Source organism: Arctopsyche grandis, chromosome 10 (assembly GCF_051622035.1).
Source record: "Arctopsyche grandis isolate Sample6627 chromosome 10, ASM5162203v2, whole genome shotgun sequence".
NCBI classification, from domain to species: domain Eukaryota; kingdom Metazoa; phylum Arthropoda; class Insecta; order Trichoptera; family Hydropsychidae; genus Arctopsyche; species Arctopsyche grandis.
Genome location: NC_135364.1, coordinates 28,556,261 through 28,570,798, shown reverse-complemented (window position 1 = coordinate 28,570,798; position 14,538 = coordinate 28,556,261). Strand labels below are relative to the sequence as shown.

The 14,538-nt window shown below is 37.4% G+C and overlaps 1 protein-coding gene across 1 annotated transcript; it reads right to left on the bottom strand.

The window, feature by feature from the left end:
• Positions 1-6,838: 6,838 nt before the first annotated feature.
• On the bottom strand, positions 6,839-12,562 carry Mdh2 (malate dehydrogenase 2). Its single transcript, XM_077440206.1, has 5 exons — positions 12,247-12,562; positions 10,502-10,712; positions 9,992-10,188; positions 7,778-8,014; positions 6,839-7,695 (listed from the first exon to the last, which is right to left on the bottom strand). The coding sequence occupies exons 1-5, from the start codon at positions 12,307-12,309 to the stop codon at positions 7,387-7,389; spliced, it is 1,017 nt and encodes a 338-aa protein (XP_077296332.1). The 5' UTR covers positions 12,310-12,562; the 3' UTR covers positions 6,839-7,386.
• Between the last annotated feature and the right edge of the window lie 1,976 nt (positions 12,563-14,538).

The following is a 14,538-nucleotide window of genomic DNA, read 5'->3' as shown; positions in this document are numbered from 1 at the left end:
ATCTTGATAGAAAGAGTTCAAAAAAAGCCTTTACATAAGGAAATATAAATACTTCCCCTATTCATTTCCCACTGCCTTTTTACAAAATATGCTAGGCTTTGACTCTTTTCGAGAAGAATTATTGCCATTTCCAAATATTTCTTTGGAGTATTAAAGGGAAGTATTGTCAACCCTTCGATTTTATCGGAACTTAAAGTTTGGGCTCCTGAATGTGGTAGAGCTTTGCATCATCGTCGACTTTTTCAACCTACTGTAATGCCACTTTGCCTAAAGAAAAAGATCTTCGATCAATGTTCTTTACTTGAGGTGTGCGTGCATTCGCACGGCACATCTCAGGTTTTGTTTCCTACCGCATGCGCGCTTTATGTGTTCATGCGTTGTTGTTAATTTTGTACTTGGTTATGTACAGTGTGGTTTTTTTATTGGAACAGTGATGTGCGGTTGTTCTTGTGCGATATTCATGAACAACCGTCTCGTTCTCCGACGAAATGGTCTCTTGGACTGTATTCGTCGGGGGGTGGTGGCCTCATGTTGAGGGCTCTAAGGGCTTAGAATCAATGTTCTTTGCCAATGATGACTTTGAAACTTGGACATTGAACGCCAAGTTCCTACACAAAGTCCAATGCATTTAAAAAAAATGGAACGCTGTATGCTCGGCATAACTAGGAAAGACAGGAAGCGTAACACGTGGGTGAGAAGTAAGGATCCCAATGGAATATTCAAGTATTCGAATTATTCGTCTGATTTTTCAGCCATTCGTTATTCGAATATTTCGTCAACTATTCGAATATTTATTTATTTTTTACATATACATATACCAGGAAGGCCTTACAGGTAACCCCAATGCGCCTTCCTGGCCAATTACAAACATTGCAGCATTTTTTTTTATTATACAAGTCGCTGAATTACGAGACACTGAAAAACTCGCAAATTAACGAGACATCTATGAATTGTACATAAATTTTATTGTACATTAATCAATCTCAAATAGTGGTGACATAGTATGTAGGAAGGATATTTAGCCAATTTTACCGGGAACCGTTTCAACAATGAAATCAGAGAAAATTGGCAAACTCTGGTGTCACAAATATCCAGGTCTGACCAACAGCACTACAGATATACTCATGAAAATTATTTTCAATGTAGGTCAGCTCATGGGATCGAATCCGGCACCTCTCGACGCTAAGCTTAAGCTGTCAAGCCATGCTGCTGGCTATTTTTTTATAAAAAAAATACACAAAATCAACATGAAATGAGTGATGAAGCAGATGATTATGAAGAAAATGAAATATGTAATGCGGATAATTATGATAAAAATGAAGATTATGAGGAAGATGAAATGTCTACGTGTGAAGAAACGGTGTTTTATTCATTAAATAAATAAATATTAGAAGAAAATTACTTTTAACAACAGGTTTCCGGAAACCCATGGAAACCATTAGGGGGACACCACTGCACTCTGCACAACAATATTTTGGCGTTTGTTTTTAAAATAATCATTCAAGCCCCATTTACAGGCTATAGAAAACTTTTGATTTTATTTTTTCGTATGAATTTCGTATTTATTTAAATTGGGTATGTTCTGTTTAAACTTTCGATATTTTAAGATTGATAATAATTATTTTTTCATATTGAGTGTTAAGAAATTTGGGCCCCTTGACAATTATTTTACGTTTTTTACCAAAATAGCTTTCTGTACTATTACATGCGAGTTATTGACGATTGTAAGCAATCTTGAAATTGTCGATAATTTTAAAGCATTTAAATTGCAATTACCGCTTGAGTTAGTAAGTTTAGATAAAAAAAAATTATTGAGATAGAAAACCAATCCTTATAAACGTGGTGAAATAAAAAATTTGCCAAATAAATTAAAAATAGCACGGAAAAAAAATCCGTAAAAAAAATATATTTTTGACTTTTAAAATTCGCTAGACAATTAATTGAAGTATTTTAAAGCAATAAAAATAAAAATTAATCGGAAAAATATGTGACTATTGATTTCAATACTCACTTTGAGTGTAACAATCCTAAATTTTAAAGACCACAAAAGCCAAAAAACTGTAAAAATCGCGGAAACGATCACCCACCAACAAAAATCAATATCATATTCGAATTCAGTGGGTCAAACTTAGTAAAGATTGGCTAGTCTCCGCTCTGGTATTTTTTTTTTGTTGCTCAGTGTTATTATTGAATATTTTTCAAAAGTACAAATTTGGGCAAACTTTGTCTTACTAGAATAAAAGTAGAGATCCTAAAGATGCATATCACATAAATTTGATTGGGCTAAAATAAGCACAATACGTTTAAAAAGATCAATTTGTTCAAAAGAGTAAATAAAACCTAAGTGAAAATAGTAGGGTTTGTTGACAGGTCGAAACATGTAAAATAAAAGTTTAAAAGGAATGAAACTTAGTTCAATCTAATATACATATCTTGTTATTCAACGTCAGTACTTTTAAGTTTTTCCACCAAAACTTACTTTTAACATAAAAATAATCACAAAGAAAGGTTGCTTAACCACAAAATTGGCCAGCTTTTGAGGCCAAATACTACTCTATGCAAAATGCGTTGACACATTTCGTTAAAATTGACCGAAATCGTTCATGATGATAATCAACCTCCAAATTTGAATTAAAATATACGCATAATCCAATGAAAAAATCATTTATTCTCTGTGAAAAAAAAAAACAGTAAGTTAATTACAATTGCAAATTATAATTTAAATATTGTGTAAACAATCGAAATTAAATTTTATGATTTTTTGTATGCCTCCCGTACGTAAAGGTCAATGTAGGACTTATGTACATAGGTGAACGTACATACATACTTGTTCTTCCATTACACTGAGCAACAAAAATATCACTGTTCGACAAATTACGACTTTTAAAATGTTTCAGAGACAGGATATGACTTTTCTTATAGATCTATGCCCAGTGAACACGAATCTGGTAATAAAAAGTGTTGATTGGCTCGAGATTCGGAGATATATGTGTTTTTTAAATCGCGCGATTTTTCTACATCTTGGTGTTGTTCGGTCGATTTCTCAAAATCTGTTAATTTTCTGTTCAAAATAAATATTGGAATCTACAGTCGGGTATTTTATCTTTCATTTGTAGTACTTTTCAGCTTTCAAATCTCTCTAAGTAGTCGTCCAGTTAAAATCAAAAGTCAAAATTACGTATTTTCACTTGGGATTTTTTCCCACTGTTAATACTATATTATATTGAGTATTTTCTATTGAAACATGTTTATTAGGATAGTGTTCTGGCCACACTATTTTTTGATTTCGTTTAAAAGGGTTAACTGGAAGTGTGCTGAACTTTAAATCGGTAAAATTGCGAGCAAAAAGCTCGTACTAGTGTTTACTCGTATTTACACGAATCTGAATTGAATTAATAGGGATAATATATAAAATTATCTTTATATGAGAATTAAATAAAATTCCACTTCGAAAAATCATATTTCGACTATTCTTGTGGATTAATAACAAAAATTCGTTTATTTTATCGAGGTAAGCCAGTTATCAATAGAATTTTTTTTCTATTGATAATAGAAGGCGGGCGACCGCCATGACTAGACTACGGATAGAGAGCGTGCTTTTTCCAGGAATCGGGGCGGTTTGGCTCTATTTACAAAGCTAGAGTGCAAAAATAAAGGTTCGGCGAACCTTTAACAAAGCATTTACAACAATAGAACAATAAACGGCGCGCTTTGGGTCCGGAATCTAACCATGACACTTTTGAGAACTGTCAAACTACGATGTTAATTGAATAATATGTTACTTGAATGATCAATTTACTTATAAAAATGTGTCCCATGTTGTTTATTGTGTGTTTTTGAATGCATCGTGCAATTTTTAACGATGCACTTGCCCATCTTGCGAGTAATATAAAGTTTTTATCGGATATACGTCGAGCACCAAAGCGTCAAATACGACTGATACTATAATTATTTAGGATTGTCTGTGGACAACCGTCACTTGACAACAATATAACACCTAAAGCCACTTCTATTAATATTACATTTCTGTTCTGCAGTCCTTAATCCAAAATCTAGTATTGCTGTGACAAAAGTGAGTATTGGAATAAATAGTCATGTGTTTTTCAATTGATTTTAATTTTTTATTGCTAAAGAATAAACGTGATTTTTGTTACTCAGTGTTATTTTTAATAGAGTGACGTGACTTTTATGGCGTGGGTCAACAGAGGGCCATCATACATACATATGCATATAACCATACAATGAATGGGCCTGGTTTTACCAATTCTCGTTCAATGAACTCTTCCTTTCTATACTTGAATATAATTTCCTTTCTATAATAAAATAATTAATTTGCTTTTAATATATTGTGGGAATATAGCACAATGTGTGCTATGAAGCCAGCAGTATGGCTATGGCTCGGCCAGCAGTATTTAGCACCGAGAGTTACCGGGTTCGACCTCGTACTAATAATTGACTTCTTATCAGAATTTGTCAACTTATCTGATTTCATTGTTGAAACGGTTCCTCCCTCAAATCGGCAAAAATCATCCTACCCGCTGTCACAAATATCTGAATTTGATTTATGTACAATATGTAAAAAAATTATGTACAACTCTAAATCCATAGATGTCTCTATGGATTTTTTCATTAATTGTTAATTTCATGTTCTTGAGCCTTTCGAAATACAGTGACTTATCTAAAAAAAAAAGACGCTGCAATGTTTGCAACTAATTGTCTAGGAAGACGCGTTGGGGTCTACCTGTAAGGCCTTCCTTGTATACATATCTGTAAAAAAATAAAAAATAAAATCTATTTCACAATAATGCACAAGTCGTACGATGGCACCATCGCGCTCTTGTACAAATATGCAGAGACAACCTCGCCTGGAATCATCTTCGCTACCCAATTCAACTCGATTTATAAATACGATCACGAGCCCGTAGAAGCTTCCAGAATGATGATTTCATCACTTGATCGAACACCAAGCAACCTTGAGGCACAGCAGCACAATGACCTGACCTCCACGCCAATGGGAACTTTCAGAAGTATGATATCGTCACCTGGAGACAAAGGATAACCTCTTGCTCTCGAAAGCAGGATAATATCACTCAACCAGTATATAATCCAAAGCAGCAGACTCAGATGCCAGTTCAGCCAGCCCTTCCGCTGAAGTGTGCAGCTAGCTAGTATTTTTTTTTTTATATACCAGGAAGGCCTAACAGGTATCCCCAATGCGCCTTCCTGGCCAGAAACACTGCACATTTTGATACAAGTATTATTATACAAAGTAAATAAATATCAATTTACATCCACAGAAGCATTTATGGTCAAATTTGTAAATTTGCAGCATTTTATACAATTCAGCGAAATTCGAGATTGCTGAAAACTCGAGATTTTGCGATAAGATGAGTAAGGTTGCCAATTTGTTGGAACCGTTTCAATGAAAATCAGATAAATTGGCAAACTATGCTAGGAAACGATCGACCTGGAGTCACAAATCCAAGATTTGGCCAGCAGAAACCAGTGGGATTTGAACCCGTGACCACTTTGTTCATAGCATTATATGCTAATCTCTAGTCTATTCTGCTGGTTAATAAACTTAAGAAATAAGAATTCAGTCAGCCAATTCAGGCTTAGCGAAATTGTAAGATTAATAATTGAACATGAAGAAACTTACAAAATGTGTGATTGCAGAATTTTCACATTTAAAAAAGAGGAAGACGGACATTTTAAGTTTGTAAGTTCATTGATATCGTTGTTTAGTAAACAAAATAGACTATAATTCAGACAGTATTTTGATGAGAGCTCAATTTAATACCTTCCTAGTCTTTGATCCATTTATAAATTTCTTTATAACGCATTGGTCCGAAGGATCTTGGAATCTGGTGCCATTATGTGGAGTCCCAGTGAAGTAACTCACTCTAAAAATTGAAAGAGTTCAAAGGAAGTTCCTCCGCTATCTATATACATACATATGAGAGAGTTTGGATACTACCCGCTACTGTTTCCTAGTGCTTTTTTACAGGGATCTGTTTTGGTTATAGTTCCCTATCTTGTCGGAGGGATATGCTTCTTATGTGTCATTTCTTCAAATTATTAAGAGGTGATATTTACAAACCAACTATAATGGAAGAAATAAAATTATGGGTTCCATCTCATTGATTACACTGTTCGACAAATGACGGCTTTTTTTGGTTCAGAGACAAGATATGACTTCTCTTATAGATCTATGCCCAGTGAACACGAATCTGGTAATAAAAAAATGCTGATTGGCTCGAGATTCGGAGATATGTTTTTTAAATCGCGCGATTTTTCTATATCTTGGTGTTTTGTTTGTTTCTAAATCTGTCAATTTCCTGTTCAAAATGAATATTGGATTCTATAGTCGGGTATTTGATCTTTCATTTGTAGTACTTTTCATTTTTCAAATATCTCTAAGTAGTCGTCCAGTTCAAATCAAAAGTACATATTTTCACTTGGGATTTTTTCCCACTTTTAATACTAGTGATAAAACGGCCCTGAAAACCGTATGCTCGGGGAATCTACTGTATTCTGATGTTCGCACATGTAGTAAATGGCTTTCATATTTCGACAGTATTCATGACATACATACAATGTTTGTGCATTTTGTACCAGAACTTATTTCTTACTCCTTCTATCCAGCTTATCTGCAAAATTATTCAATACCACCGCATCTCAAATGCTTAAATGTACGCCTAAATTCCCTAAATCAAGACAGAAAACACCATATTCGAGTCCTTGTTTACAATCATATACTTACTCGGGTAATCAAATACACTAGTGACTTTAAACATAAAATAAATCTATTTTAAGCTTTTAAAATAAAATAAAATCAAAACTTGAAATCGATTATTTTATCAAGAAAAATTATATTAAAAATTTCAATTTTATTATTATGAACTAAAGAGGATGAAAAATTAAAAACAACTTTGTGTATGTATATTGTATATACACGTATGTATATATGTATATTGTTTTAATTAGTTGAATGATCTTAATGTTATATTTGGCAAACAAATATAATACAGTTCACAGAATATATTAATCTCTAAACAGAATACTATTGTTTATATAATTTTTCAACTATAAAGTAAAGAAAGAAACCAATATGGATCAAATAAACAACATTTACAAAACAAACAAGTAAATGTTTTTCTCTAATACATATTGTCATTTCTACACATCTAAAAAAAAATAGGTAAGTGAAAATTTTCATAAGATATCTTATTTTGTACAATTTACCTAAATTTATAAATAGAAATTAATAATTAATTGGTGGTTTGATTACACGAATGAATTGAAACTGAAAGTTGAAATTAAATAAATTAAAATATAGACTTCATTCGTTGACTTAAAAATTGACGCAGGTGACGAATCATCAACTTAAGGGTTCTTAGCGACGAACTCCTCTCCCTTCTTGATGTTCTTCTTCAACTCGGGCAAAGCTTCCTTCAACAATTGCGTCTCATAGTCGTTTAATTTACCAATGCCGAGGTTTCTTTCGATTCCGTTCTTGCCCAAGAGCAACGGCGACGCGAAATATGTGGACTCGGTAATGTCAGACTTGACATAGGCACATTCGATAACGTTGGATTCACCGTTCAAGGCTTTGATAAGACTGAAGGCGAACTGAGCTCCGGCGTGAGCCATGGAAAGAGTCGCCGATCCAGCACCAGCCTTCGCTTTCACAACCTGAAAGAAACAACGGACACATTTTCAAGCAACGGAAAAAGAAATACATCAAACATCACACATACACAGCGTAAAATACTACCTCGGTTCCGGCATCTTGGATTCTCTTGGTAAGAGCGTCAATTTTGCCTTGGTCAAAGTCGACGGCCGGTTTGCACTGGCTGAGCAACGGGATAATGGTGACTCCCGAGTGTCCTCCGATGACCGGGATGGATACTTTGCGGGGATCAACACCTTTGGCGGCTCCAATGAAGGCATGTGATCGTACCACATCCAAAGTTGACACGCCGAACAAACGCTTGGGGTCGAATACTCCAGCCTGAAAATATTCAATGATTATTACAGACATAATATATGCATGTGACCTTGATTAACTAACTGTATGTATATAATTTTTCTAATAATAACACTGAGCAACAAAAAATCACGCTTTTCAGTTTACGGAGAGCGGAGATTTTATTTTATTATACATCAATTAATCAAGCACACACGTCTAACAGATTGCTCCAAAGCGACGAGTGTGCTAAAAACATTAAGGACAAAAGGAAAAAAAAACATGAAATACTAACTTAGGAAGTGGTGCAGAGAATGAAGAGAGATGTGACAAATGTCAAAGGCACCATCCAATGAATTTAAGAAACGGAGGCCACGAGGAATGGGAGAATAGCTATAAGCCACAGTTCTAGCCAGAGGAGTGTGAAAAAGAGGACGATGGCGGGTCCATATCACACTCTCCGGTGCATGAAGGCCCAACTCAGCCAGGATAGACGGACAGGAGATAAACCCTCTAAATATGGAAAACAAGAACTTGATGAGGGCAACACTCCTCCTGTGTTCAAGAGAAGTGTAGCTGACCACGCCCATGACGAATTCAGAAGAAAATAAATATGGGTAAATCCAATATTGCTCCGTATAAAGCAGTTGAAGAAAGCGGCTTTGGATAAGTTCAAGTTTGATAGATAGAGATTTAGTGGAAGGATTCCAGATCGTAGAGGCGTCGTTCCAAGATACTCCTAACTAGAGCATTGTACAGCAGCCTCAAAACAGTGGAATTATGGAAGTGTCGAGAATTACGAAAGACAAACCCAAGCATTCGTGAGGCAGAGCAACACACAGAGAAATTTAGGTCACTCTGAAATGCAACCCCAAGATCAACAGTAAAATTGATCCAGTTCAATAAAGAGTTACCAGCAAGATAAGGAAATAATAATCAATCGTTACTGAGTTTCACCCACTGAATTCAAAGAGGACAATGATTTTTGTTGGTTCCTTCCCCTGAATTCAACCTACCCACCAAAATAACTTTTTCCACTTCAGCAAGCAAATAAATATAAAACCTTTCTCAAAACAACTTCACTACACGGCAAACAGTTCAAGTGTTTGACATAATAAAGTTCATTATCGAACATGCCTAACATAACCAGCAGAATAGACTAGCGGTTAGCATATAATGCTTTGAACAGAGTGGTCACGGATTCAAATCCCACTGGTTTCTGCTGGCCAGACCTTGGATTTCAGGTTCAAGATTGCCAATTTATCTGATTTTCATTGAAACGGTTCCAACAAATTGACGAACCTCAACCATTTTCTCGCAAAATCTCGAGTTTTCATCAATCTCGAATTTCGCTGAATTGTATATAATGCTGCAAATTTACAAATTTGACAATAAATGTCTTTGTGAATATTAATTGATATGTACTTTGTATATTATTAATATTTGTATCAAATGTACAATGTCTCTGGCCAGGAAGGCGCATTGGGATTACCTCTTGGACCTTCCTGGTATTTTATTTTACTGTTATAATCAATATAAACTCGTCATTACAGATCGCTCCAATGCGACGAGTGTACGATAACGGTCAGAAATACAATAATACATATACAATCAGAATACATAGCATATAACAATTAATCAGTACAGAAATAATAATCATAGAGACATCTATGGATTATTTTTAGCGTTAAATTTAGTTAAATAAACACGAAATTATAGAGATGTCTATGGAGATATCTATAGATTTCAGATTACTGTGCATAATTTTTACAAATTATACACACAGATTTTGTGACAACAGGAAATGATCTAATACCAATTTTCAGGAACCGTTTCAACAATGATCAGATAAAATTGGCAAACTCTGATAGAGAAACGATCGATTTGGAGTCACAAAACCCCCAAACCTAACCAGCAGTTTGACGAGGACTCGAACCTTCGACCTCAGTGGTGCTAAATATATACGCTAACATTAAGCCAAATTGCTGGCTAATAAATTAAAGATAAAATAAAATAATATACCTTGGAGAGAACTTCAGCGGCGATGGGAACAGTGGAATTTACTGGATTCGAGATGATGCCGATCAGAGCCTTGGGGCAGGCCTGAGCGCAAGCCTTGATCAGATCGCGTACGATGGAAGCATTGGTATTGAACAAATCATCTCGTGTCATGCCAGGCTTCCGGGGAACTCCAGCCGGGATAATAACTACTTCAACACCTGAAAATGAAATTTAAACATTGCACTAAACAACACCCGACAGTTTGATACGTGACCCTGCATTCATTTACGACGAAATCAAGGTCTCATTTTAATAAACCATATAATTGATAGGATAACAACGTAATTAACACTATCGTAAGTGTGCAAACAGACGAAATTAAACACAAACAACGAAACGTTATCATCATCAGGAAAACTTTATATATATGTATATATGTGTGAGTCTTATCAAAAACCGTGTACGTAATCTAAATCCGTCTCGTTGTGCGAATCTATTGTTAGAATGATATAAATATATATGTATGTATACCCTTGAGGGATTCGATGAGCTGGTCGGGTCCGGTGAATCCTTTGACGATGGCTGGTGTGTCGATATGGGAAATATCGGCGGCCACACCAGGAGTGTAAGGCACGATGTCGTAGAGGTTCAGCTCGGTGACGGTGGGGTTCAACTTCATCAAGAGAGACAACGGTTGGCCGATGCCGCCGCCGGCTCCCATCACGGCAACCTTGCGATTGTTCTGCGAATTAAATAATACATACAACGGTCAATTTGATATGCAATGAAAACAAATTGAGTATCAATAAAGCATACATATTTTGAACTGATTCACTAACCGTGATGTGATGTTTAAATTGAAAGATTGAGATGAATTAGCTCGCTCAATACGAACACTATGAAATTTGTATCATTTGAATGAAAATCATACGGATTATCTTAATGGTTTAAAACAATCAGTTAGGAAAGCAACATTTCCGTTAGAAACATGTCTACTAGAGTCAAGTAAATTTTCTATTCAGTTTAAAGCATTTTACATCGTTTTATAAACAGGTAAATTTTACACATTTAACCAGGCAATACTGAGAATGTACGTGTATCAATTGTTTATACAACTATATTAACAGTTTCCTTTTGTACTTCGGACCATACAATTAAATCATTGTGACGCCACACTCTATATGATTACACTGTTCGACAAGAAAAATGGTTCAGAGACGAGATATGACTTTTCTTATAGATCAATGCCCAGTGAACACGAATCTGGTAGTAAAAAATGTTGATTGGCTCGAGATTTGGAGATATATGTGTTTTATAAATGGCGCGATTTTTCTATATTTTGGTGTTGTTCGCTCGATGTCTCAAAATCTGTCAATTTCCTGTTCAAAATGAATATTGGAATCTATAGTCGGGTATTTTATCTTCCATTTGTAGTACTTTTCAGCTTTCAAATCTCTCTAAGTAGTCATCCAGTTCAAATCAAAAGTCAAAAGTACGTAATTTCACTTGGGATTTTTTCCCACTGTTAATACTATTTTATATTGAGTTTTTTTCTATTGAAACATGTTTATTGAGATAGTGTTGTGACCACACTATTTTTTGTTTTCGTTTAAAAGGGTTAATTGGAAGTGTACTGAACTTTAAATCGGTAAAATTGCGAGCAAAAAGGTCGTACAAATGTTTACTCGTATTTACACGAATCTGAATTGAATTAATAGGGATAATATATTAAATTATCTTTATATGAGAATTAAATAAAATTCCACTTGGAAAAATCATATTTCGACTATTCTTGTGGATTAATAACAAAAATTCTATTGATAACTGGCTTACCTCGATAAAATCAACATTTTTTATTACCAGATTCGTGTTCACTGGGCATAATTCTATAAGAAAAATCATATCTCGTCTCTGAACCAAAAAAAAAGTCGTCATTTGTCGAAAAATATTGCATACTAAATAGGATGAAAAAAGTTATATAATTAAAATGAAGAAGTTTATATGAGATATATAAATAATATGAGCAAAGGGCAATAAAATCACATGATGATACTCGTGTGTTATGTAATATGGTGTATAAATATATGGAATAGTTTCGTTTGAATGACATAAGAAACGAGGTGTAGCAAGTGACAGGTGACAAGTGACATATGTGACGTGGACACCTGGCATGTCTCGTCATTTGACAAACATGACTGAGAATGACATGGCAGTGGAGCTGAAGGAGGTGGGTTTGCGAGGAGATGAGAGTGTGTGGGTGTGGGTGTGGTGCAAACCTTGGATGTGGTGGAAATGCTCCTGGAAGCGGCCGCAGCCGGTCTGACAACGCGAGAGAACATCTTCGAGGAGTACGAGGAAAAGCGCTACACCAATGCACAATTCGATACGAGCTGGCCGAGCTGTCGACCCACACTGACCTTCACTTGTCGGCGTTTTACGTAAACCTCTTTTTTTCACTCTATTCGAGCAGGCCGTAACGCCTCCGCACACAGCTATGTTCATCAAATCGTTGAGGTTTATCAAAGTAACTAGCGCACTATTTATTGCAACACTACGTCACTCCAGTCGACTATGGCCGTTCATCACTAATGTACATTCAAATAATATATTAACAAGAGCAATATGTATTGCACAAAAACTAATTTTAAGTATTGTAACGTAGAGATTAGGTGGGTGGCGCTCGTCGACCGATGGCTTACGAGCGCTAATCACCTGATCTCTCGTTTCCGCCAAAATGGCCTCCACGAATGAATCAGCCGTATGCAACGGCCAAAGGGGTCGTCCCACTCATCGACCAATAGTTTAAATGTGTATGTATGTATGTATGTTGTGCCCAACGGGTATAAATATGGGGCGCTCTCAGCCTGGAGGCCATTCCGACCTGGGGCGCCAACGAGAGCACACGAATAAACACCTTCTACAACGTTCCTGCGTCTTTATCCGATTCTGGAAGCCCCCTCTTTACGTCCACGCAACAGTATTGTAACGTAGAGATTGGTGACACGACAACTCGTTCACAGATTTTTCGTAAACCGATGATGCGCTCCAGGCATTACGTTTACGGCCATCTCTTTCTCACCCCGTCTGTTCACCAGGTTCTCGTTTACTATGCCATTACGTATGCAGCCATCTCTTTCACAGACCGTCTGTTATCGGTGAACAGACGGTCTGTGAAAGAGATGGCTGCATACGTAATGGCATAGTAAACGAGATCTTGGTGAACAGACGGGGTGAGAAACAGATGGCCGTATACGTAATGCCTGGAGTGTATCCTCAGTTTACGGAAAATCTGTGAACGAGTTGTCAGGTAACCGTAGAGATTAGGTGAGTGGCGCTCGTGGATCGATGGTTTACTAGCGCAGATCGCCCGATCTCTCGTTTCCGCCAAAATGGCCTCTACGTATGAATGAACCGCTTGCAACGGCCAATGGGATCGTCTGACTCTTCGACCAATAGTTGTTGAGCCCAAACATGTATAAATATGGGGCGCTCTCGAATTGGAAACAATCCCGGTAAAACTCTCTCTCCACCCGTCGTACATCCTCACTTAATTTGCGCGAGCAGGATACAAGAGGAACAGGCTTTTCCTCCCGTATCCTGCGCGCGCGCAGTAAACAAGGCTGTACAGAGAGATAGTTTCACCGCATGCCACTGATACATATTATTTATACATAGTTCCGTTTACCATGCACCCTTTTTTTTTGATCTGTAAGACAGGGAAGGTATGTTGACCGTATCCTGGTCTAACGAAACACATGTTGTATAGTTTGAAAGAGGATCGTTTATTTTCGTTCAATTGGTACTGTGGCGGCTCGCTTATACGACATGGTCGAGTTTGGTTGCCTTCCTGCGAGTGGGGACCAACCCGGCTGGGTTCGGAGAGCTGCTACTCACTCTGTCTTCAGCTGTCATATAATAAACACGTGCATTTCAACATGCCAGTCGTCTCATTCGTTCTTCCTCCATACTGGTGACCCCCGACATCGAGCCACGCAGCCTCGATCAATTTCAACATGCCGCTCATCCCTGCCTCGCCGAGCCAGGCGGGAGAAGCTACCCGCCGCGCCCCCATCGCCATCAACACGCGTCGCGGCCCGCGGGTGACAATAAACGAGCAGACACGGCTACCTACCTACCTACCTACCTACCTACCGACGTCCAGCCACAACGTCGATGACAGGTGCTTACAAAAATGGGGGAGCGAATGAGACGACGATCTTGACAGCTGGATGTGGAGTCATGCGCGATCCACTACACATAGAACGGTCATCCAGCACCACAAGACATACACCACCTCAGCACCATCATCATCATCATCATCATCATCAAGGCCCCGTCCGTCCCCACGAGCGTCGTCACGCCGAGACGGGCGGTAGCGCTACAACACCTCCACGAGCCACAACGACTCACAGTCCAGCTCGGAGTATCATCAACCACATCGATGCCCCTGCCGCCCCCGCCGCCCCACCAACCGACATCAGCCTCGGAAGAGCGGCACCGCCGCAGCATCGCATCGCGCGACCATCGGACCAGCCACCGTCCTGCTCGCGACGTCACCGCCCTCGAAT

What these genes read in the sequence shown, in the direction of transcription:
- Mdh2 (XM_077440206.1), bottom strand. Translation starts at nt 12,309, where the DNA reads ATGTTCTCTCGCGTTGTCAGACCGGCTGCGGCCGCTTCCAGGAGCATT. An exon ending in GCATTTCCACCACATCCAAG is followed by an intron (nt 10,713 to 12,246) that starts GTTTGCACCACA and finishes TTTAATTCGCAG; the next exon opens with AACAATCGCAAGGTTGCCGT. An exon ending in TCCAAGATGCCGGAACCGAG is followed by an intron (nt 7,696 to 7,777) that starts GTAGTATTTTAC and finishes TGTTTCTTTCAG; the next exon opens with GTTGTGAAAGCGAAGGCTGG.